The following is a 25,455-nucleotide window of genomic DNA, read 5'->3' on the forward strand; positions in this document are numbered from 1 at the left end:
ATTTCAGGTCTTATATTTAAGTCTTTATCTATATATATTTAATGTAATGTCTTTTTATAATATAATATAAGAAGATAAACAATCCAATAAAAACAGACTTTTGGGGGAGGAGGGTAGCAGAGGCAGAGGGAGAGTAAGAACCTTAAGCAGGTTCCATGCCCAGCCCGAAGCCTGATCTCACAACCATGAAATCATGACAGAGCTGAAATTAAGAGTCAGATGCTTAACTGACTGAGACAACCAAGCTCTCCAAAACAGACCAGATTTTTATGCAGAAACTTCAGAAAAGTGATATCCAAATGGCCTCTTGGCACAAGAAAGATGTTCCAATGAGGTACCATTACATACCCACCAAAAGGCTCACAGATAATAAATAATCTCAATACCAATTGTCAGTGAGTATGTATAAGGGTAGCAACTGGATTTCTTATACATTGCAGGTATATGTATAAAATAATAGCACCATTTGGGAAATCTTCTTGGTAGTTCCTTATAAATAATACACTTACCCCATGATCTTGAAATTTTCTTTGTAGGTCTTTATCTGAAAGGGAAAAAGAAGCATGTCCTCAAAACACCTTAAATATGAATATTCATAAAGCAGCTTTATTCATAATAGCCATAAACTGGAAACAACCCAAATGTCTATCAAGAGGCGAATAGACTTGCAGCGTATTCAATAACGGGTTACTACTCAGCAATCACAAAGGAACAATGTACCGATTCATGCAACAACACAGATAGATCTCAAAAGCATGATCTTGAACAAATGAAACCTGACACTAAAGAGAGTATCTTGTATGGTTTCATTTGGATGAAATCCTAGAAATAATTTTGTTGTGGTGATCTCTTACTAATGCATAAGGTGAAAGCTGGTGAATCCTGAAAGCAGTTATTTCATTGTTGTTAGAGTTCATGAGGGGCACCTAGACTGTCTCAGTCAGTAGAACATTTGACTCCTGAACTCAGGGTTATGAGTACAAGCCCCAGGTTGGCTGTGGAGCCTACTTAAAATACATACATACATAAATATAAATAAATAAAATAAAGCTAATGGAATGCCTTAGGCCAAGGGAAGTTGAGTATTCCTGAAAGCATTTGCTAATCTTAGTTTTAGAACTTTATTTACTTATTCTACTTTTCCTGAAGATTGAGGATGAATTTTTTGTTAATAAAAGCCAAGGTTTTGCAAAGTTCATTAAATAAGAGTCCCAGTAAAAGGTGTGCCCTCTCCCTGGAAAGATGGGTTGGAGTTCCCCATATCAGAAACAAAAATATCAAACAGATTGTTCACTGCCGCTTCCTCTCCAGTGCCAAAAAGCCTCAGTGCATCCTGAGAAGAAAAAATGACCAAAAGATACTTTTTGCCCATTTGTGGGGGTGAAGAGGGCTGGAGGAATATAATAGAGCTTTGAAGCAGTGATTCCTGTCCATGTCAATCTTGCTGGGATTTTGTTGCTGACAAATAAGACATATAATGGAAACATCCTTGGCTATACTCTTTAGAAAATGAAGCAATTTTTTCTAAACCTACGAAGAGTACTTTATATGATCAGACAACAGTTTTGTGAACACCACAATGACCTCTAAGCAGTGTATATTCTGACTTTTGCCAATGTTTTTTTTTTTCCTTTTTTTCCCCCTGTATATTCTGATTTTTGTCAAGGTTTCTTTCTTTTCTTTTTTTCTGAACCAGGGGCTTACCTTTGGCAATGCATGACCTCTTTGAATCTCTCCAAGACTTTCTCTTTTTCAAGGGTATGGGTGCAATGATTTTAGTTATTTCTGCAGAGTTTAAGAAGCCTCTTTGATTCTGAACCATTACCTACATCACAGCCTATCCTATACACTTACCTACTATTGGTATAAATATTTGCTCTTTAACTTGTGTCACTTGGCTATCTCAGAGGAGAGTGATCCACTCAGCCACTCGGCAGACTGAAGTTTTGGTAGAAACTCATACTCTAATGGTGAAGTTTGATCAGTGATAATATAACCTGTGTAACATTTTCCACTTTTTAAAAATTTTTTAGATACCATAAAAATTAAATCAGGATTATCTAACAGAATTTCCAAAAAAAAAAAAAAAAGTTATCCTGCAAAAGTCAAAACATCATGGGATTTTCCTGGTTTCAGGGACCATAGCTATGGATAGAGAGATTCAAAAGGGAAACTAACAATATTTCCTTGAATATTAGTAAGGTATCTAGCTGAGAAGTACTGACTACTGGCACATTACGGGGAGTCATCATATTTGAGGAGACAATAGAACTAATCAGCTGAAACATTCACAAGTTCTGCTAGTAGATGGGCCAACAGACCGAAATAAGCAATGTCTTCCTGATTGTTTACTTGCAGTTGAGTCAATATCCCAATGCTTGCCCAGGACACTTATGGCAAAAAGAATGAAGAGTTTGTAACAATTATGTAATATATGTAATATACGTATGTGAGATTGGGGGTTGTTGGGGAAATTTCCTTAGTTTAAAAAAGGTGTAATCGTGTTTGTTTTCCCAGAAAATGTTGAGTGATGTCAGCAGAATTTAGCATTCTGTGCCTACAATGTCCACCTAACCTTAAAAAGTCCTACATGCCTTTTGGTAACTGATCTAGAAGGTTCCTAAATTATACAGTCGACTGATTGGTTTTTCCTTTTTTTTTTTTTTTCCAGTGATGGCCAAATTTGGCCTGTTTCTGGTCTTTTGCTATTAAGATAATGAAGCCATAAATACCCTTGAATATTTCATACCTCATGAACTAGTCTATCTAGAAATAGCAATGTCTTCAGAAATAGCTGGATGTGGGGAAGACAAATGCTGGCAGAGCCAACTTCTCTGTCCATCCCAGGCTTCCTTCTTGGGTTTACTCTCAGGCAGGCTCTTCCCACATCGCCTAGAGTGGCTCTGCAGGCACACTCCCCAAATTTAAATCCTGACTCTCCCATTTACCAGCTGTGTGATTTGTGAAGCTACTATATTTCTCTGTTTCAGTTTCCTCATTTTAAGACATGGAATAAAAATAATCACTAATTTATATGACTAAATGAGATGATACATGCAAACTATTAATACATGTTGTATTAGGATTCCTGGATCACAGTAAACACTGAATAAATATTAGCTATTGTTATTGCTGTTTTTCTAAATAATTATTGAACCATTCAAAGACTAAATGCTCTGACAGAAAAATGAACTCAGCTAAACTCTATGAATTAAGAATAGTGAAATTTCTCAGAAGAGATGATAGAACAACTAAAACAGTTATATACATGCACATATACATACATACATATGCCTAATACATCCTATCATAATTACAAAGTACAACATAAAACTAAAATCTGGGACCTGGCTGGTGGAGTCAGTTAAGTATTTGACTGTTGATTTTGGCTCAGGTTGTGATCTCAAGGTTCTGAGATTAGGCCCAGTGTCAGGCTCTGTGTTCAGCGCAGAGTCTGCTTGTGATTATCTCTCCTTCTCTTCTTCCTTTTTAAAATAAATAAATAATTAATTTTTAAAAAAATCACCTAAAATTTGAATAAATGTGTGCAGAGAATGAAAAAAAATTGTCAGAAATGCAACAGCACTTATGTTTGAATGGTTGGATATTGTTTTTTTTTTTAACTCCTATTATGTTTTCAAAAATGTCCATGACAAGTATGTACTGATTTTATCATAACGTAATCAATAATCCATTCAACAAAATCTGGTGGGAGTTCCTACTGGCTAGGCTCTGATCTGGGCATTAAGAATTGGGATGTTGGCAAGAGACAAAACTTCCTGCCCTGTGGAGCTCACATCTAAAGACAATAGCACTCTATTACAAATTAAAAGAGAAGCAGACCTCAATTTGAGGATAGAATTGTTGGCACAGTCTTTGCTTTGCTACTTGCAGCTGTGTGACCCTCAGGAAGTCACTTAACATCTCTGGGCCCCAGGATCCCCAACTAAAACATAGGGATAAAACCTAACAAGGTTGCTGTGAGGACTGGATAGAATACTGGGTATGTGAGGGTTCTAAAATGTAAATCACTGTACCAATATGTAAGGTGTGACTAGTGTGGTGCCTTCCACAATTGCACCAGTTAAAAATAATACTGTCGGGGCACCTGGGTGGCTCAGTGCACCTGGGTGGTTCAGTGGGTTAAAGCCTCTACCTTTGGCTCAGGTCATGATCTCAGAGTCCTGGAATGGAGCTCCACATCAGGCTCTCTGCTCAGCGGGGAGCCTGCTTCCTCCTCTCTCTCTGCCTACTGTGATCTCTGTCTGTCAAATAAATAAATAAAATCTTTCAAAAAAAAATACTGTCAAATTATTTTTATGACAAAATGTGTCTACAGGAAGTACTAAACAGGGCAATGTTTAAATCCTTTTTTATTGGACTTGCTTAGTAGTGTGAACAGCTTTCTGAATGTAAAGTTGTATCTTTAGTTATACAGCATGAATAAAGTGGATTTTAAAATAGCTAAGATCTCTTTTATTACTTAAGACTAGAAACATGAAAGAATCTTTAGCCAAAGTTTTTATTATCTAGGAAAGCCATCAGCTTTTTGACCACTGCTAAAACGCATTTCCTAATTCTGCCTAATTTGCTAAAGGTTTTATAAAATCTTCATTTTATAAAACTACTATGCCGCTACTGCGGCATACATAAAATGTCACTTTTTTCCCCTGCCATTTCGTTTTCAGCAAATATTATTTTTAGTGACTTCATGGAAGTAAAGCGTGCATAGAATTATTTACATTATGAATCAGAACTTTATTATTACGCCATCCACAGCCGGTGAGGTCCCCCGCCCCCCACGCAGGGCCCAGGGAATTCGACCCCTTGCCTTGACTCCTTGACTCGCAGGGCCAGCCAGCCAGACCTCCCAACAGCCTATACCCTTCTGTGTAAGTTTCCAAAGTTCCCCCGGGACTCAAGCACTCAGTGCTGTAGGAAATGAAACCGTCCTAGTTACATTGTTACGTGGCATCCATACTGTTTTCCCGTAGAAATAGTTACGATTTCTGTGGCTGAATTTTTTTCAATGTTTTGCTTAATTGAACTTGTCTTTTTCTCTTTCTCTTGGTCTCCACTGCATTGTCCCCCAAACGGTTCCCTTCCAACAATCAGGCCCTGGAATTCGAGAGCAGAGCAATAAAACATTTCCCGCTCAACTTCTCCTTTCGGGTTAGATTTATAGCTTCGTTTAGAAGGAAACAAGAGGCTATCTTTTGTAGTGTAAGCTTTTTATACTTATTTTTAAAGCAGCCCATGCCATGAGTTATTGCTAAGATTCTAATTTCACCCACTGGTCTTACTTGAAATCCCCCAAATCTATATCTTAGAGACAGGAAAAACAAACAAAGCCAACAACAAAAGCTTCCAGCGGTGCTCCCCACTGGTGTCCGAAACCAGCGTTCAGACTCCGAGACACACAGAAGACCCTATGAGGCCCCCCCCCCCCCCCCCGCCTCCCTACCCAGGCTCTTCCTGCTCCGAAAGGGCTGCTAGGACAGGGGTCTAAAGTGTCTGCATTAGTTACCATGTGACAAAACCCAGCAGCAGCCTCCTCTCCACTGCCCGCTGAGGCCACCCTTATTTTGGGGCTGTTTGTCTCTGTTCTGCACCAGCCGGGGCAGGCATTTACTGGTCCGCGCTGCCTTCGGCTCCGACAGGCAGTGCTTTTAGTTCCACCCAGAGGCAAGCAAACAACTGGTACCTCTTAAGTCTCACACAGTTGTTAGTACTGACGATGTTTCCCCAGCATACTGGGCAGTACGAGCTGGTCAGGACTTGTTTGCCAAAAGAAAATAGACTTTGGTTAGGCATGGAATGCAGCTGAAGTGTGGCTAAGAGGGGAACTGATTTACAGGCCAATCTTACCTTTTGATGTTTTTGTGGAACACTGGTAAATGCTATTACTATAGTAGAGCTCCACTGGGAGTATTCTGAATGCTGGATGTTATTGCTCGTTAGGAAACACGGAGAGGAGTATAGTAGATACTCCTGACCATCACTTTTCTTACCTAACCCTGAAGTTTATACTTGCATGGAGTTTTAATGGTTAAACATCCTTCTGAAAATGAATGATGACTATCAGGTTAAAGTCTACTAACTCATTTTTAAACTGTGTGGTGAATGGAGGAGCCAAACAAAGGAAATATTGTAGTGAAAAAAAGGCCTTTGAGTAGGAATCAAGGAACAGCCACTGTAACTTCCTGTGTGACGGTGGGCAACCTGCTTAACCCTCTGAGACTATTTCTTTGACTTTTTTTTTTCTTTCATTTCATTTTACATTATTTCAGTGTTCCAGAATTCAGTGTTTATGCACCACACCCAGTGCTCCATGCAATACGTTCCCTCCGTAATACCCACCACCAGGCTCACCCAACCTCTGACCCTCCCTCCTCTCCAAAACCCTCAGTTTGTTTCTCAGAGTCCACAGTCTCTCATGGTTTGTCTCCCTCTCCGATTTCCCCCAACTCCCTTCTCCTCTCCATTGAAGAGGTTCCACTGGATTAGCTGAGAAGAACTCTTTCAGGATGAATTATCTATAGTCGTCTCTATCTCTGTTGTTTTATGACTTGCTAGAAATTACTCCGTGTGGAGGGGTGAGATTGTTTCCATTCTGTTTCTGAATTGTTGATGAGGTATATTGTCCATTTCTCATCATTTGAGCCCATCTGTTTCATAACACTGGAGATTTACAGCCCTTGTTTCAAGGCACCCACATTATCTATATTGCAAATGTGGAGGGTCACAGAATGTTTTTAATAAGTTAGGACTGAAACAGCAGGACCATTGCATAAGCTTCTCAGAACAGGCACGTGTTAAAAAAACTAATCCCAGAAGCTCAAGTCATAACATTAAGCAGACCCCAAAGAGGGGCATTTACCCCCTATTGCAAATAGTCATTTTTAGGTGGCCCTTGGTAAAGTGTAATGTTTGCATAGTACATTAAATGGTAGGGTTGGCCACGTCCCCATGTATAGGTTATTATTAACACACAATTTGTCTTCTTTTGTCGAAAGGATTCATTTTCCACAGTCGTTTTGTGATAGAGGCAATGGGAAGTCATTGGATTTTTACAGTTTCAAAATACAAGAGACTTTACTAGCTGTATTTTCTGGGGACCCCTTTCTGCTTTATAAGTAGGCAAAGGAAGTGTGAGAGGAAACTTTAGCAGAAGTAACGTCAGCACAAAGAAAAAATCTGAAGGCTAACGTTGAGTTTCAATGCAATTTTCTCTTTTGATCCTGATGTCTGCAATGGTGTCAGCAACCTTGAGTTTATTTATGGCTCCTTGGTATAATCTAGCTATGTGTGAAAGCCTGGTACCAGGCTTCCCTAAATGCCTTGGCGATAAAGGTCAGTCCAGAGCAGAATTATGATGGGAAGCAACTATCTTTACTCTGTTCTGTTTGACCTAGCAATAACACATCTGGCCAATTTAGAAGTGGGCTTCTACAACAGATGAACATTTAGAGGTAGATATAGAGATAAGTATCTTCTAGATTAATGCATGTATGCCTAAGTAGGCATTCAAATATGCCCTGGGAAGTTGAATTTGGAAAAAGAAGGCTGAGGTCCAAAGTAATAAAAATGAAAAGAAATGCAATGCCCCAAAGCTGCAATTTGTAACTGTATCTTTGAGTCTGAAATCAAGGCTGATGCTCATAACCAAGAGAAGAGAAGAAAGTCAACAGCACAGAGGGAGTTTCCACATTCTTGAGTTTCTGGAACTTAGATCTTATACCTTCCAGAAAACTGACTCCCTTAGAATTTTGACTTAACATTTGTAAAATCTTCTTAAACAATACAGTCTCTACCTAAACTTGAAGATCGAGTATGAAATACAGCTGAAATAACACCCCTAAAGGTTGTTTTGTTTAGTAGCATCTTTCTTTTATCAATTGGAAATGATGAAGAGATATTTGTTTGGGTTTCTAAATTCCATTTGCTCTGTTAAAACAACATTGCAGCCAAAAGACCCTAATGAAAGTTTCCCTGTGACAAGCCTAAACAATGATCCAAGAGGAATGAAAAACCAAACTAATGAGAAAATGATGTAGAAGGCCAGCTTTCTGCTCTCCCCACAAGGATTTTAATTACAGAGAAATCAACAGCTGTGCCAGGGGTAACACGGGAGTGCTGGCCATGCAAAATAACACCTTGGAGTGGAATGAATTTGAAGTAAATGGGCTGGAAATATTGGCTTTCCCAGCAATCAACAGCAACACATGAGGGGAAACACGGAGTCTTTAATTCGGTGAAGTGTACTGATCGCAGACTTCTCCATTGCCCTGATTCTGGTGAGTGCACATACTCATGATCCCTGATTAATGGGAAAATAATCTTTCACTTAAACTGTCCATCATAGATCTGGGAGAGTAAGATGATCTTCAAGAACTTAGAAGCTGTTGTAGACTTTCTCCACTTATAAAAGTGAACGTTTCCTTGACTTTAGGACTCACTGTAGAAATACATTATTCTTTATCATCATTGACTTTTTATGCAGCTCAACTTATGCAGAATTTTTTTTTAAAGATTTTATCCATTTATTTGACACAGAGAGAGAGAGAGAAAGAGAGAGAGAGAGAACACAAGCAGAGGGAGCAGCAGGCAGAGAGAGAGAGGGAGAAGCGGGCTCCCTGCTCGTGGGACTCAATCCCAGGACCCTGGAATCATGACCTGAGCTAAAGGCAGACACTTAACCGACAACGGAGCCACCCAGGTGCCCTACGGAGAATATTTTAAATGAAAGTTTTCTCTCAATTTCTGGGGGCTTATATAACTTTTTCTCTTGTTGTTTCTTTCTATAGGAAGGTTGTAGTCATGTTAGGTCAATTACCTAAAACATGTTCTTATTAATCAGCCCAGTAATGAGAAGTCCAGATATGTCAATGAGTACCTGAGATACTGTTACGTCAACCAAAAATGTCACGGGAGTACTCGTGGTAAAATTATGCAAAATCCAAAGTAAAAGAGAAGTTGTTTTCAGCTTTTGTGGCTAGAGAGGAAGCTGGAGCTTTTGTTTTTAATTTTTCACACGAGTATTGGAATACCCCTCATTTACTTGAAGGTTCTATTACGTGTTGCAAAATGCAACAGAAATCACTCCTGTTGAAGGAATTAATTCAGCACTACAGCTCACCAATAAGGGGTGTGGCAAGGTGTGGCCCTACTCATGCTGGACCTTCTCTTGGGGACAGGCAGCTGACCCTTTGTGGCAACATGGCCCAGTCCCTCCGGGTCTATTCAGGAAGGCAGCTCCGGGAAGAGGAAAGGGCCTGTGTTTTGAAGTCAGAATGACTTTGAAGCTCAGCCTTATGATCTGAGCAGTTTGCTTAACCTTTCAGAGCCCTAGTTCACTTAACAAAGCCACTTGTCCAAGGTGACCTTGTTAGTAGACGAAGGAGCTGACATTTGAATTTAAGGCTGTCTGACCTTAGGTTTGTGCTAATTTGAGCTTTATTTTCTTGGTGAAGATGCCTATCTCACAATGTACTCAATATACAGACAGGTTTAAGCATATATGGGTTTCTTTCATTAGAAGGCTCTACTTCCTTCCTGAATGCTTTGTGAAATTCTGGCTGCTGCTCAAATCACAGCAAACTGCCACACCTCTGCGCTCTGATTGAGTGCTCTGTGGCTGTGCGCTCCTCTGACACCCCCACCCCTCACCTGCCCCGTGACCCACCTTCTGCTGAGTGCTGTGCCCTGGGGGAACAGTGCCGAGGTGGAGAACTTCCACATTTTAATGTGCATGCTTTAATGTGCATGCGCATGTCAGAGTCAAGGCCAAGGTCTCTCAATTCCTAAAAACAAGGCTACATTCTGTCAGTTCCTTTTACCTCCTTCTCTTGTTTTATTTAAATTATATCTTAATGATTGAAATTGCTTCTAAAAAATTGGATGCTTTCTTCTCCCTTTCCTCCCCAAGGTGAAATATTTGGGACTCAGAAAATACTTGGGCTGGACTTTGGCTCTCTTGGCTGTACACTGCTACTGTTGGAGCCAGGAGTAACCTCAGTGGGTATCTGCCTCAACTCGGTTGTCAAAAAGAATAGTTGAGTGTTGGCTAGACTGCATTTTCTGGGAAGGCAGTGATAGTATCTGGTTTTTCCCTATGATATACCAAATACCTAGCATGGTGCCTGGTCCTCAGACAGCACTCCGTAAATATTTGCTGAATGAATGAATGAGAAAAAAACAATAACAACAACAAAACACCAATGAGTTTAGTTTCACATTGGTTTGTGTATTCATTTATTCATTCAGCAAATATTCAGTAACCTGAATGCAGGGGGAACATCCATTTAGGAACTTAGGGATTTAGGCATACCCAGTATATTCTGGTGGATTCACTAGGAAACTATATTTTTCAATTCTTGACCATGCTGGAATCATTTCTAAGGTTTTTCTAAGGTCACGAGGCAATATCTACTTCTTTTAATACATTCAACTTTTTAGAATAATTTTAGATTTACTGAAAAATTGTGAAGATAGCACAGAGGATTCCTCTATACCCTATATCCAATTGTATCATTAACATCATATATTACTATAACACATTTGTTTCAATTAATGAACCAATATTGATGCATGATTATTAACTAAAGCCCATACTTCACTGATATTTTCTTCATTTTTCTTAATGTCTGTAGGATCCTTTTAGCTGTGACCACTTCTCAGATTTTTTCTTGTTTTTGGTGATCTTGACAGTTTTGAGGAGTACTGGGCAAGGTATTTTGTAGAATATCCCTCAGTCAGAATTTCTCTGATTTATTTTCTCATGATTAAGTTGGAGTTATGGGTTTTGGGGGTCTAGGAAGACTATGGAAAATCATGTCAGGGTACTTGCTACCAATATCAGTATCACTGTTGGTGTTGAATAACTTGAACCTAAAATTCATATACTGAAAACCTAATACTTAAGCTGATGGTATTAGGAGGTGGGGCCTTTGGGAGGTGACTAGCTCTTGGGGGCAGAGTCCACATGAATGCAATTAATGTCCTTATAAAAGAAAGCCATAATGCTAGCTCATCTCTTCTACTGTGTAAGGACACATTGTGAAGTTGGCCTCCACAACCCTTCATGGGGCCTTCACCAGAACCTGACCATCATGGCACCAGATCTTGTGCTTATAGCCTTCAGAATTGTAAGAATGAAATTTCTGTCATTTATAAGTTACCCAGAATGGTGTTTTGCTATAGTAGTCCAAATAGACTAAGACAGAATCCAAGATCTGGGTGTTAGCTATGCTTATTGCTACTACGGTATCATTGGTTCTAGACCCTCTCAGCTGACAGAGCATGGAAATATATGTGTGTATCATCATCTCTGTGTGTATGTGTGTGTGTGTGTGTATGTGTATTTTTTCCCTCATGTAAATATCTGTATCTATCTTAATTTAAACATGAGTTTATAATGGCATCTCCAACTCTACTCCATTACCACATGGATCACTCTAGCCTCCTTGTCTCCTTGCTTATTGGTAAACTCCCATTCCAACTCCCAGTCTTTCCATCTGCCATACATTTTATCTAAGGTACAATTCCAGTATACATGCATAGCACTTAACCTAGTGGGAAAAAACTTTGTCAGCTGAACTACAGTGCTCATGTAGTTTCTTTTGCTCTTAATCTTATATTTTCAAAGTAACTTAGATCAGCATTCCCCCCCCCCCCCAATTCCCTACAGTGGGACTATTTCATACATTTGGAATACAGTTAGATTCTCTGGTCAAAATCTGTGTTCCATTCTGGGTTTCCTGACCTCTTAAATGATTTCTTAAAATTCACATGCATTAATAAGGTATACTGGTAGAATACAACAAAGTAAAGATGAATAAGCAAAGTGATCAACTCAAGTGCTTTAAAAAACAGAATAAAAGGAAAGAAAGAAGAAGGAAGCAAGAAATAGAGTTAACATTCGAAATTAACATAAAACCCAGAGAAGGTGTTCCAAGATGGTGAGGTAGGAAGATACTGACCTCACCTGTCCCACAAACACACCTAGTCAACAGTTACATAGGAAATAATTCTCAGAAAAAGACCTGAAAGCTAGCTGAGTACTTCTTCACAACAAATGATAAAAGAGCCATATCAAGATGGTAAGAGAGGCAGAGAAGCTGTCTCACAAAAAATACCCACCCTTCTGGAAAACAAACAAACAAGCAGCCCACCCCAGTGCTGTGACCTACAATCAGGAGGGATTTCACACATATGGAGCTTCCTCAGGAGTAAGGGGTTTGTGCCTTACCTGAGGCACCCTTACCTTTGGGTCCTGCAAAGAAGAGACGAGCACCCAAAATGTCTGGCTCTGAAAACTAATAGGGCTCACATCCAGTAGACCCAAAGAGAACCAAGTTTGTTGGGAATCAAAAGCCTTCTCAGAGCCCGGAGAAGGGTGCTGGGGGGTGGCCAAAATGTGTAAAGGGTGTCAAGAGGTACAAACTTCCGGTTATAAAATAAATAAATTACAGGGATGTAGTATACCAAAAAGAATAATAATAAAGAAACATTTTAGAAAATTATGATGATTAAAACATTTAGAAATTTCTGCTTTCTTTGAGAAAAATTAAACAATAGATAAGTTCACGAGAAGCTTTTAATAAGACACAAGTAATTTGAAAAATAATAAGATAAGCTATAGAGAAAGAGAATATTTAACAACTATAACATAATACTATGAAAACTTCGGAACAGGGCAGTTGAAAATTTAGTGACAAATTCTAAAGGAAAATATGAGTTAAAATTTTGATTGAGAAGGAATAGGAAAGCTGAGTAGAATCGATTAGTAAATAAATAGAACAAGTAGTTATAAGGCTCCAAAGGATAACAGAACCAGATGGTTCCCAGGTGTGTTTTATCAAATATTCAAGAAACCAATAACCCTTACATTATACAAATTGTTTCTGAGGATAAAGAGAAAAAGAAAGCTCCCCAATTAATTTTGCAAGGCAAAGATAACTTGTAAGAAAACCAGACAAAGGCAGTAGGAGAAAGAAAAATTAGAATGCATTCTCATTCTGGGACATGAGAGTATAAATCCAAGACAAATATTTTATGGTTATTATATTCTATACATGCTTTTTGTAAATAACTTCATATCCTCTGTGTATTTACATAAAATACATGTAATTTTTTTGTAAATACATATAAATCAGATGTACAACAAACCAGATGTTGGCATAAACTGCATATTTTATCTTACCCAAAATGCAGATGTAGTAATAATTTTTATTATACACTCTTTAAAAATACTTTTCAATTTTTAGTTTAGTCCAGTATAGATCCCTTGAGAGTAGTTTCCTTTTACTTTTTTATGGTTGCTTTGTTTAATCAGAATTTGGAATGAGCATGAAAAAAGAATATTAAAGCTATTTGCTCAAGCTCTTGTTAGAGAAGAGTGTGTTACCCTAAATAAGGAGGCAACTGAGGCAAGCTCGAATGACCAAAAATTGAGCTTACTTGGGAGCAGCTGAGGAACTACAAATCAGGATGTGCAAAGTGCAGTAACCTGTAAGGATGCTGTTGAAGATCTTGGGGTGGGTTGTACTTACCGGCAAGGAGTGCAGAGAGTGGGCAGTCCAGAAAAGTTCCGCTCAGTAAGTTCATTGGCTTGAGAATGGGGAGAGATTCTTGTCAGGTGTTCTGTGGTCAGGAGAGAAGTTTTGGTTTTCTATGGGAAATCAGTCTCTTGGTTCTTAAGTTTCATGAGGGTAGTGTGTGAGGTTCTCCATTTCACATTCTCTGGTTCCGTTTTAGACTGAAATCCTGTCACAGGTGGCTTTACATTTAACTCCCTGGTGACAGAGACGCTGTTGGCTTTCTTTTGTGCCTGCCCTATCAGCCCCTTCCCTGAATGCTCCAAGGGCAGCATACAGAGGAGAAAGCCTTAAGGTGACGTGACTACGGTTGTCATTTTTACTCAAGGCAGAATTGTTTGGGAGTATCTGCGGAAAGATAAGATACTTTCCTTCCTCCCTATTACTTCTCCAACTAGGAAACTGATTATAGCTCAAGACACCTGCAGAGTGAAGAATTGTTTGAAAGGACTCCTTCCCTGGCTCTTATTGGATTAAGTGGGTGGGGGGTAGAGGTTTGTGAGGGCAATAGCCAAAGAGAAGCCAGGGGGTGACCTGTTTTTAACCCAACCTCTATGTTAATGGATTCAGGGACAATATAGACCATCAGTGGTACTTGCCAAATGTCAACCTGATTAGTGAGGAACAGAAACGTGGATCACCCCAAACAATGTTTAATAAAAATGTTAACATAAAAATCCCTTCAACTGGGCTTCAGAAACGTTTCCTTTGAACTCAAACATTTGAGTATATTTCTCTGTTTCTTAGAATTGTGTGTGCATCACCCTAAGCAAAATTCCATATTGTGGGGGTGAATACTCCCGCAAAGATGCTGACGAGGTGTAAGATGAAGACATGATCTGAAAGTGTTTTACTTATGTTAAAGTTATTCTGACATCTGTTAAAAGGGTAAGACAGACTTTATTCAAGACTGTTATGATAGGTCTAGAGACCGCTGCGGTGGGATTTTGCCGTAGAGGAGAGAGACTGAGCTGGAGTCCAGATACAACAAAGGGAAGTAGGGACTCCCAGCTGAGTGGCAGGGTGAGGAAAGGGTCTGTGGATGGGAAATGACAGGAACGGCTGGTCATTCTGGCTAAACTGACTGAACAGGATTCTTGCTGCAGGCAAGCCAGGGCGTTATTATCTGGGATGGTGAGGAATGAGGGGTTTGGTCAGATATCAAGAGTTATCAGATATCCTAACAAGAGTTATCAGATATCCGGATATCCTATCAAGAGATATCAGATATCCAGGGTGGGAGATACAAGCAGGATTCCTGCGAAAACTGGCCTTTGCGGGATCTACCAGGATGGACGCTGAAAGTCCAGGCCTTGAAGCTTAGATGATAAGCTTCCAGAGAGTCAGGTGAGAGAGAGTCATTGTCACTTGTTGGGAGAGGAAGCTCTCTCATTGGACACAGAAGTTGTCCTTGCTGGTTCAGAGCACTGAGGATGGTTTTGTATGTAACTGAGGTAGGTCACCACCATGCGTTTATGCTGACACACACTTCACACATTTGAGGGCAACATCTAGGAAGAAGCAATGTTTTGTGGTTCAGTCATTAAGTGTCTGCCTTCAGCTCAGGTCATGATCCCAGAGTCCTGGGAGCGAGCCCCACATTGGGCTCCTTCCTCAGCGGGAGGCTTGCTTCTCTCTCTCCCACTCCCCCTGCTTGTGTTCCCTTTCTTGCTGTCTCTCTCTCTGTCACATAAATAAATTAAATATTTTTTAAAAAGAATGAGATCAAGCTGACATGGAATGAAGGCCAAAGTATCATGTTCAATGACAAAAGCTGGGTTACAAAACTGTGTATTTAGTATAATTCCATATTTGAGAAAAATGAATAATAATAATAAATATTAGTTTATGTACAGGGAAGGGAAAAAGCATTGGCATGTGAACAGAATTGTTAAAAGTAGTTTTCTTTGGGGAGTGAAATTAGAGTGACGATTCAAGTTTCATGTTACCTGATTAAGTCATGTTGAAGAGTTTTTAAATACCGAACATTGCCTTAGGAATTAGGAGAAAATATTTTTAAAGTGGGGAAGGAGTAAGAGAGGCAACAGGGCTCTTGTCCCTCCTTAACTTTGTCTAGGGGAAAGCATTACTAAAGAAGCCAGCCACATCAGCAAAGCTCCTAGCCCCAAGGGCAATACCCAAATCTTGTCATCAGCTCCTTCCTTCGCCACACAGGACACAGAGTTCACCAGCTTTCTGTCTGGGACTTAGGCAACAGCTATGTGAGCTTCTTAAATGTGAAATACATAGGAAGAGCAATGGGAGCATAGGGTGCAATGATGTAAGATAGCATATCAGAAGAAGATTAATAGCAAGTACCCAATGCACCGACAAAGCAAATCCTTAGTAGAATGAACACAAGTCCAACACAGTTTAAAAGTAAATTTGTGCCAGTGGATTCCATAGAAACCAAAAGCAAGGAACAAAAGTCATCCCTTCCAGCACTGGCTTTATCTATAACCTGGATTTGACACTGGGCTGTTCTCCTTCTTCGCCCTGTGATGTTGGGGAAGCACCTTAACTTCTCTGACCTATCGTTTGTTTCTTCATCAATGAAATGGAAAAGATAATAGTATCCACTTCATAAGGCTGTCATGTGGATTAATGCCAAATGCCTCAGTTCAGGGCTTCACAAGGAATGAAGGCCCAGGAAGTTTCTGCTATTAAAAAAACTGTAATAAATGAAGGAAAATATGCATAAAGGCAAAAGTGAAACAAATCTAAAAACAACCACAGACACTTGTTTATGCTAAAACACAGAAGAATTAAATAAAGGTTTATTGGCATTGTGTTACTGACACACATGATATCACATATAAGCATGACAGCAAATTCTGCATAATAAGGTCTGAATGCAAGTACTGAACCAGGTTGTTGAGGTATACTATAAGACATCATAAAAACAGAAAAATTCTCCGCAGTAAGAGGAATTTAGCAATATTTTGTGAATTATAATCTTCTGTCCTAGCTCTCAGTATTTATCTATGTCAAAGATCATTTGTTTCCAAATGTCCCGGTAAAGCTTTACATGTATTTTAACTTTTTCCCATTTTTATCAACCGACTCCTCATATATTCTATTCTGATGAATTTCTGGTTCACTAATGAGCTCTAGAGCTGGCAACCACACAAGTGGAAGGAGAAAGATGCAGGACTTTGGAACCAGATGTATCCACTTCGTGTCCACTTTGCGGCCTTGAGCATTATGTTCCTTTGTTCTTTCGGTTACTTGTCTGTTTGGTGAGACTACAATAATGTCTTCATCTCAGAGTTGTTAGGATTAAATACTCTATTTCCCATGCCTGGCACTCAGTATGTGCTTAAATGTTGTTCGTTTCCTTGCTTTTCCAAAAGGAATCTTAGAGATTGTCAGTCTTATTTTACAAATGAGAAAGCACAAGTCCACAAAAGTTAAAAAACAAAACAAACAAAAAAAAACCAACAATAACAATAACAACAACAACAAAAAGCCCACAAACCCACGCACCCAAAATCCCTTTTCTACTGCATTCTACTGCATCCTTTCTTCTAGAAGCTTGTTTAACTTTAGTAGAGAAAACTTAGTGGAATTGAAAAGTATTCTTTTCCTCTTTTTAATATAGGTAAGCCACCAAGAGATTTTTAAAGTAAGAGTACATTTTATGAAAGGTAATAAGTTGTCCAAGAACTGTCTTAAATCCACAGAGACATTAAAAACAGAAGATCTGTGCTTCCAAGATTTCCATAGCAGACCATAAGTATTCTGTATGCTTTGGCACCAGAACCCCGGGAACTGAGTATTTATCTGCACATTTCAACTCAGGCCTCCCGGAATGCTTGCCCATGGAATTGGCAAAGGGTGGGCATTCAGAATTCAAGGCAGTCAAGTTTGCTCAGCACACAGCTGTATTTGAAGCCCGGCTCTCTGCCATTAGTCCAGGGAACTTGCACAAAACACAAGCAATTTAAATGTCAATGTTGTGATCTTACCCTGCTGTGTATCTTTGTATCTTTTTCCATACCTGAAGAGATCACTCGGTAGATAACGCAAGGGAGCCCATTATCCTGTACATGGTGGAAAAAAGCAAAAATTCAGCAACTTCTCTTTCAGATCTTGGACTCTGAGAAAGAACAGCACGCTTTCTTCAGCAGGAAGAAGATACTCAATACTGCCATTTAAAAACAGCCAGCCAGAAGAGTCTGTTATTTCTTTAAAAACTGTTCTGAAAGTGACATTTTACCATAATAAAACTGGTTACATTTGTATTTGGTTCTTTAAAAAGTATATGTGTATTTGTTTGTCTCTCTCACTTGTCTCACACACCTCTTGTCCCAGGTGTAAGTTCCTGCTCCATCCAGAAAGAGCAGGACACATGAAATGCTGCTGAGGCTACTTGGGGCTGCTATGAGACATAGAAACTCAGCCGTTGGAAACGGGCCGTATTTGTCACTATACCAGTTGCTCTTAGCAAATTGCTGATATAGTGGACTAGATCTGTTGTTATAACCATTACATGGTTACGCCACAAGCTAGTTATTTTGCCATATGGATCCGCAGATGAGCATGAAATGGGTCAGACAAACCCAGAGGACTATGTGATTTTTCTGTGGCTCTTGAGGGTAACATGCTGCTTCTAAAAACGGCTCTTGTTCAGGCTATGTGGAACATTTCCAGCCTGAATGGTAAAAGCAGCTATTACATTAATCTTATTTAATAGGTCTGAGTTCACTTAATAGGAAGGGATGAGACTGAACAGCCTAACTCCTAACCCCACTGTGTATTAATGCACTTGGTTCTGTTTGTTACATAAACAGTTTTTCTCAGAAACAAAAGCCTTTCAGAGTTATCACTAAGAATAGATATTTGGGGTTTGTCAAGTAGGTTCTAAAACAGCTGCATAGAAGGACACCTGGGTGTCTCAGTTGGTTAGGCGTCTGACTCGTGGTTTTGGCTCAGGTCTATGGTCTCAGGGTTGTGGGATCAAGCCTCACACTGGGCTCTGAGCTCAGTGAAGTCTGCTTGAGGATTCTCTCTCCCTCTGCCCTCTCCCCACTTGTATGCTGTCTCTCTTTCAAATAAATAAAAATCTTTAAAAATTTGATTTAAAAACTTTTGTGTATTATGCTGTGCTGCCTTATTTACACAAGTTGGAAGGATTATACCAAGAGCTAACTATAGACAAGAAATAGATTTGCTTATTTCCAAATTATGGCAACATTAACATTGGCAGGTATTTATACAAGAAGAGAGAGAACCGAAACATTTTGAATTGCTGATTAAAACTCAGTTTCTGACAGTAATTTTGGACTCAAAAACAAAGCAACACATTCATCACCTCTCTTATTATAAGATGATTATTTCTTTCCAGACTCTTCTGTCTGGATCTCATCACCCATACTGAAAACTGATGTGCTGCGACTTCTCGGTATTACACCTTTGTCTCAATTCAAATATTATTTCAAATTCTAAAGTCTTGGGACACGTCTGCATCCTGAGAGGGTACTTGATGTGTCCTCAGCTTGAAGTCTCTAAACTTTACATTTCTGCCAGGTTTCAAGAAAACCTTATACTTACCTGAAAGTTCTCCCTTGTAGCCCAATGGGATGGTGAGTTTCATTCATCCTGGTTTCTCTTTTTTAATGAGTCCTTTCCTAGGACTCCATGTTCTTCCTCACACTACTTTCCTCCCCCTCTAACACTCATGCGGTAGCTGATGCCACATCTTCAATAGTATCAGAATAACGACAAGATGGCAATATAACTGCGCCTAAGGCCATGCACTCAATCCTGGAGCCAATTATTTGCCTGTGATGGCGATCAATAGCCTTCTATTTATTTTACTTTGAAAACGTATTTAAAAATATCTTTGAAAGAGACATAAGGGTGGATATGAAAAGCCATTCTAAGTAACTATCTCTAAATTTTGATTACTAAATTTGTTTCTCAAAGATGGAGAAGGAGGAATGTGAATCAACCGAACTGAAAATCTTATCCAAATAACATGATCAGTCCTCCCTAGGAGATGAGAATATCAATCAGTGGATACAATTTTAATAGAATGGATGTGATTAGGTCAGATTTTCAGGGTAATTTTGCATATAAAAAACAGAATCTAAGATCTTAATAAAGTTAAGCTATAGGAGATCTCTCACTGCTCTTGTTCTCTCAGGCCTCTTAGAGAAAGAAATCAGAAAAAAAACGTACTTTCTCCGCGCTCCGTTTCATCTCCCTGCCCTCCTCTCTTCCACTTTCCACCTTCAAAGTGACAACAATGGTCTAAATCCCAAACCACGGTCTATTTTTCTGGCTAAAATGCTCTGGGAAAAAACACAATGATGAGTGTGCCCTGATGCCTCCCAGGTCCTGTGGACAGCTACAAACAGAGGACAGCTGAAGTCTAGCCTCGGTCACTTCTCCTGGTGCTGGTGAGAAAATCTGAAGTCAAGTTCCCAGATGATTTTATCTCTATCACACCATATCAGTGGGGAAGGAAGTGATTGGAGATGCTCCAAATGACCTTGTTTTTCAAATTAGATGCTAACTTGTTTTGTTTTGCTTTGAAACCAGCCACAGAAGAAAGACAGAGAAGGATGCTCTGGGAGTATCCTTTCTGGATATCTTCTGGAGTAAAGAAATACTTAAAATGAAGTTCAGGGGAACGTTAACATTGGAGTATAGGAATCTGGGTTCTAGTCTTGTTGGACCTCAATTTCTTCATCTATAAAATGAAGTAGTAGAAATAGATGATCTCTAAGAGGGGTTGGTAAAGTATTGGAAGAGATCCTGAATGGTTTCGGGTCCACCAAACCATTAAATCATATGTAAAACTAAGTGTGTGTGTGTGTGTGTGTGTGTGTGTGTGTGTTCGTTGAATGCACCTGGACCTCCCAATCTATTAAGAACCATTAAGCTGATTTCAAACTGTAAAGTTCACCTAAGTGATTTTTTAAAATTTTTTATTTCTTTTCAGCGTACCAGTATTCATTGTTTTTGCACCACACCCAGTGCTCCATGCAATCTGTGCCCTCTCTAGTACCCACCACCTGGTTAAGTGATTTTTTTTTTAATTGAAGTTACCTCATTTGGTTTTCTGAGATAATAAAATCATAACTTTTTCAATGGTACTCTAATGAAAATAAGAAATGGATATATCCTTACCAGCACATACTCTTTAATGCCTGCACATTTAAAAAATTAATCTAGACATTGACTGTGAAGTAATTTAACAAATAAAATCATCTGCTATAATTTTTTATAGATTCTGGATAGTTTTAAATTTAAAAACTACAGGACTTATCATTAAAATTGATTAATGATCTTAAAGCCCCAGGTTTGTGTGTGCATGAAAACCTAAAGCATTCTGTGTTTCTGAAAATAACTAAACATAATTTTTTTTCTTATAAGTTTGAAGTTCTCAGTTATAGTTTATGCATCCATTCATTCTTAAGAAAATCTGAAATGGCCTTTAAGAGTAAGTTGGTTTGCAATAAAAAATAAGACAAAAAAAATTATTTCCTTTAGGAAAGTGACCCACAAGTGACTCCGCCCCCCTGCCAAGAATTAGTGATTTATATCCTGGTAAGTATTTTGGAATCTGGGCAATTCTACTCCTTATCTGTTTCAACTATAAGAACTTTATTTCTCTGGTCTTCAGTTTCTTGTGCACCTGAAAAATAAAGATTGTGACCTTGAACTAAATGTCTTCAAAGATTTTCTTTCCTCCATAATACTGTGGCTATCCTTGGGATAGCTCTGTTCTCAAAACAGTTGTCCTAGGATTTTAACAAACAAAAGGTGGTGCTTCCATATTAGCAACTTTCTGTTTCTTTGTTAATTAAGAACAAGTTCCTTTTTCTTGTCTCCAGTTCACCTGAGTGCTCCTAAAATCTAACACATTAGTAAATGAGATCTTTATCTTTAATAGGTGTTTCCCTTTCTTTACGAGTGACATAAGTCTCACAGTGTGTATTTAATTTTCCTGTAAGTTCTGAAAGGCAAATTTCACTGGGACCATGAAAGAATTCTCAAATTTATCCAGACTACGCAATCTACACATTTAATGCAATTCCTATCAAAGTACTATCCAGACTACGTAGAAACCACCATCACAGTGGGCTGAAAGGGTAAGAGCTTGGTTAAATTGACTTGGCTGGGTTCCCAGGGGTCCATAGGCATTAAGCAATATCTGAGAGTAAGTCCATCGTCTTCAGAAGCTGCAATAACTCTTTGATCCTCTGTCGTTCCATTTAGCACACTGCTCTTTAAAAACATATTTGCGAGTAACAGGAGAAAGTCAGTTCTCCTTTCAAATGCACCCCGTTTATAGCTTAAGATGTACCATCTCTGGAATGCTGTCAATGTTAAGCTCTCCTTCCAGGTTGATTGGCTACATGGCCACTGGGCACGTGTCTCCCCCCCGCCCCCCTTTTTAACATTCTTTCGGATACTGTTACTGTTTTATATGGATGTGGTCAATTTTCTTTTGATATCATAACCCAGAGGAGTTGGATGATGGATTTTTAGGGGACATGTTTTATCCTCAGGTGATCAGAGGACCTTTCAAAATGACCACCATGTACACTACCTCAGCCATAGTGATCCTCCCCACCAGAGGAATGCCACTGACACATGCCTGCCACGTGGAGGCTGGTGCCAGTACGTGGGGGACAGTGGAGAGGTCAAGAGGTTGCATCTGTCCCTACTTGTAGTTACAGGAGCACTTTATAATTTCAGAATCATAGGATTCTACAAAAGACTATGTCTTATAATAATAGCAAGTATCTTCTAATGTCATCTTACCCAAATCTGTCACCACCCAATTTATAGATGGGCAAGAGGGACAGTGGGAGTTAACAGATCTGCTGAAGTTATATAGCTCAGGTGACCACAAATTCTACACTCTTCTGAATCCTGATCTAATGTTATCATGACAGCTCACGTATAGAACCGTGGAGAATGAAATGATCTAAAGGTGCTCTTGGTGCCATCTTTGCTAAATGGTTTCTGTTATTATTTGTTTAAATTTTAATTATGCCGAAATTACTTTCTAAAAATTCGTGAAAAATCAAAGTATCGGACTGTTAATGTTATCAAAACAGTTGCTTCTTTTGTCTCCTTGATACCAAATAAAGTCCTAACTGGTGGTTTCTAGATTGCTTCAGATAGACATTAAAATCATTATCTTGCTAATATTCAAGCAGATGGAAAATACTTGGGATATCCCAATTTTGTACTTAAAATAGATGCTTATTTTTAAAATAAATGTAATATATTTTAGGCTGTTGAGAACAATCTGTTGAATCCTTGTTGAGCTACAGTGTTTGACTTTGTCTATTCCTTTTTTTTTTTTTTTTTTTTACTTATTCTTTTAAAACAAGTCTGTTGGAACTCTCAACAATCATGACACCTGGCTCCAAATCAGCATCCGAAAGCAAACTGTATCTCTAATGCCACAGTAAATTTGGAGATACGCAGCATGTTATCTTAACTATTACAACGTAGGTTGATTCTGGTGCCAAATTATATAAGGGCGCAGTTTTTGAACAGAATAAAAATTGAATACACCGTGGTAGCTGCTTGGGAAAATGAACAGTATATAATCTAATATCTTTAATTTTATGTACATGAATATAATGTATGTCAACTTTGTACATGAGATACATACAGTATTTAAACATTTTACTCAACAGATAAGAATTTACAATAGCAATATAATTGACTAGAGGGTCGTCCACTTAATTATATACTTAGATTAGATCTGTACTTTAACAGGAAAAGAATTTAATAGTTTACAATCATAGAAACACTGACATTTAAAACAAGACTTTATAAAATAATTTATATATATCCTAGCATCTATAGAGAGGAATGATTTGCATTTGTGGATGTGTGCAATGAATGGCATATTTTAAATTTTCAGGTAATAAAATAATTTAGAAGCAGTTCATGCAGTGGTCAAAGCAAGGGATGTCAGTCCCTTCCAGATGCCCTCTCTGACAGCAACGGGCAGCAGACACACACTAGGTACCACTGAGGTACACTAGAACAAGACTCCTCAACAGATACTCCTATAAACACCAATATACACAAGTTGATATCCTTCCGTCCACAGTCCAAGGACTGGTCGCCACTTCTCTTAGCCGTGGGAGTAGTCAGTTTATGCTTAAAGTGATTCCATGTCTCTCCTGCAGGTCTATGTAACAGCATCTCGCCCTACGAGGTAACTAACAGAACTTCCTGGTTTTCACGACTTTACTCTGGTACTTCACCGAGTGGCCCCCGTGTCCTATGACATACACATCCAGCAGGTAAGACTTTCCGGGCAGAAGCCCCTTAATTGTTTCCGTGGTCACTGCTTTCTGTAGGTTTTGACTGTGGAAATATTTACAGAGGACTTTTTCCGATTTCTTCCTCGTGTCTGGTCCTAGGCATTGGTTTTGCTCTCTTCTCTTCTGGTCTTCATTGTAGCTATCGTCCACTTCCTTTTTGTAGATGCAGAACTTGTTCCTCTCCTGAGTGCCCAGCCAGGCCACGGTGGCCGAGGAGCAGGTGCGGAGCTTGTCGAAGGCTTTGATTCTCGTGTCTTCAGGAAGAGAGGGGAAGGGCTGCTTGCTCGGCCTCGTGGTGGCCAAGATCTTCAACATCGACGCCCCTTTCTTGTGTCCTTTCAGTCGGATGACATACTTCGCTTTGGGCTTTCCTCGAAGCTGAAACTGCCGGATGCCTTCCACATTCTGAGACAGGAGAAGTTTCCCATCCCTTCTCACTTGGATCTGAATAGCGTCCAGACAGGAGTGAATAAATAGAGTGACTTTTTGGTGAGAAGAGACCGGCGCAAAGCGTAAAAACTTTGCTCCCTTCCGTTTGACGAATACATCTGACACTTTCCCGTCTTTGAGCTCAACTGTCTTCTGTTTCGCTTCTTCCTTGGTCCTGGCGAAGGTGCCCACGTACGCGGTACTCGTGTTGCTGTTGCTGTTGGCCACGAAGACATCGAAGTAGTACTGCGTGTCGGGCTTCAGGTCTGAGACAGTGAAGATGTTCTTGTTCCCGATGCAGATTTTCTGAATGTCGACCTTGGGCCTCCAGTACACATGCCGCCCCAGTTTTGGGGCAGGCTTTGCTAGGAAGCTGCGTTCTTTACCCGGATTCTCTGAAGGAAACCCGAAATGGGCAAAGTCAAAGGGGCTGAAGTCCAGACCGGGTTTTGGAGCCATCATAAAAGCGTCGTCTGCACTCAGTTTGGCTTCTACCGCACAGAGACTTTTGAAATTGTGCTCCTTGTTGATGACCACACAGTACTGAATGGGTTGTTTCAGCAAGGAGGCCGTGGGGCTCGGTTTCCAGGCCAGAGTGACTGTGGTGCGTCCCAGAGAGGTCACATCCACCCTTGGATCATACGGTAATTCGGGGTAGGGCTGATCAGACTCCGGGGTTGTGGTGGCGTAGACTTTGAAATGCGTGTCTTTTTCTGTGGAAAGCAGCTCCAACTGGTATAAACCAGATGGAGAACTAGAAGAGATGAAATACTCCACATCATTGCCTTTGTAGGAGAATAATTCCGTGCCTTCCTCATGAACGATCTGCTGCCTCTGCTGCTCCAGAGGCTCCGGCTCACCTAGAAGACAGGAGAGAAACACAAGCTACGGGTCAGGGTATGCACTGTGGCGTGCCAACCTTAGATTCTGTTTTTAAGACGATCTTCTTTTTGCGCTGTTATAAAAATAATAATGTCGGGTGTGCCTGGGTGGCTTGGTCAGTGAAGCGTCCCACTCTTGAGTTCTGCTCAGGTCATGATCTCAGGGTTGTGGGACTGAGCCCCCAGGTCAGGCTCTGTGCTCAGCAGAGTCTTCTTGGGACTCTCTCTTCCTCTCCCTCT

The 25,455-nt window shown here is 39.7% G+C and overlaps 1 protein-coding gene and 1 long non-coding RNA gene across 2 annotated transcripts in view; one reads left to right on the forward strand and one right to left on the reverse strand.

Annotated features, from left to right (window-relative positions):
- Positions 1 to 4,796: 4,796 nt before the first annotated feature.
- On the forward strand, positions 4,797 to 24,157 carry LOC101678741. Its single transcript, XR_006607733.1, has 3 exons — positions 4,797 to 4,892; positions 23,768 to 23,884; positions 24,069 to 24,157. It is a non-coding gene; the product is annotated as an uncharacterized LOC101678741 (long non-coding RNA).
- The window catches only part of NDNF (neuron derived neurotrophic factor), a 40,670-nt gene continuing 39,015 nt past the window's right edge, over positions 23,801 to 25,455 (reverse strand). Inside the window, exon 4 of the mRNA XM_004747988.3 lies at positions 23,801 to 25,194. Coding sequence (XP_004748045.1) covers positions 23,801 to 25,194 — 1,394 coding nt within the window. The remainder of the gene's footprint in view (positions 25,195 to 25,455) is intronic.

This window comes from Mustela putorius, unplaced genomic scaffold (genome assembly GCF_011764305.1).
Source record: "Mustela putorius furo isolate JIRA1106 unplaced genomic scaffold, ASM1176430v1.1 tig00000721_pilon_pilon_pilon, whole genome shotgun sequence".
In the NCBI taxonomy this organism is placed as follows: Eukaryota; Metazoa; Chordata; class Mammalia; order Carnivora; family Mustelidae; genus Mustela; species Mustela putorius.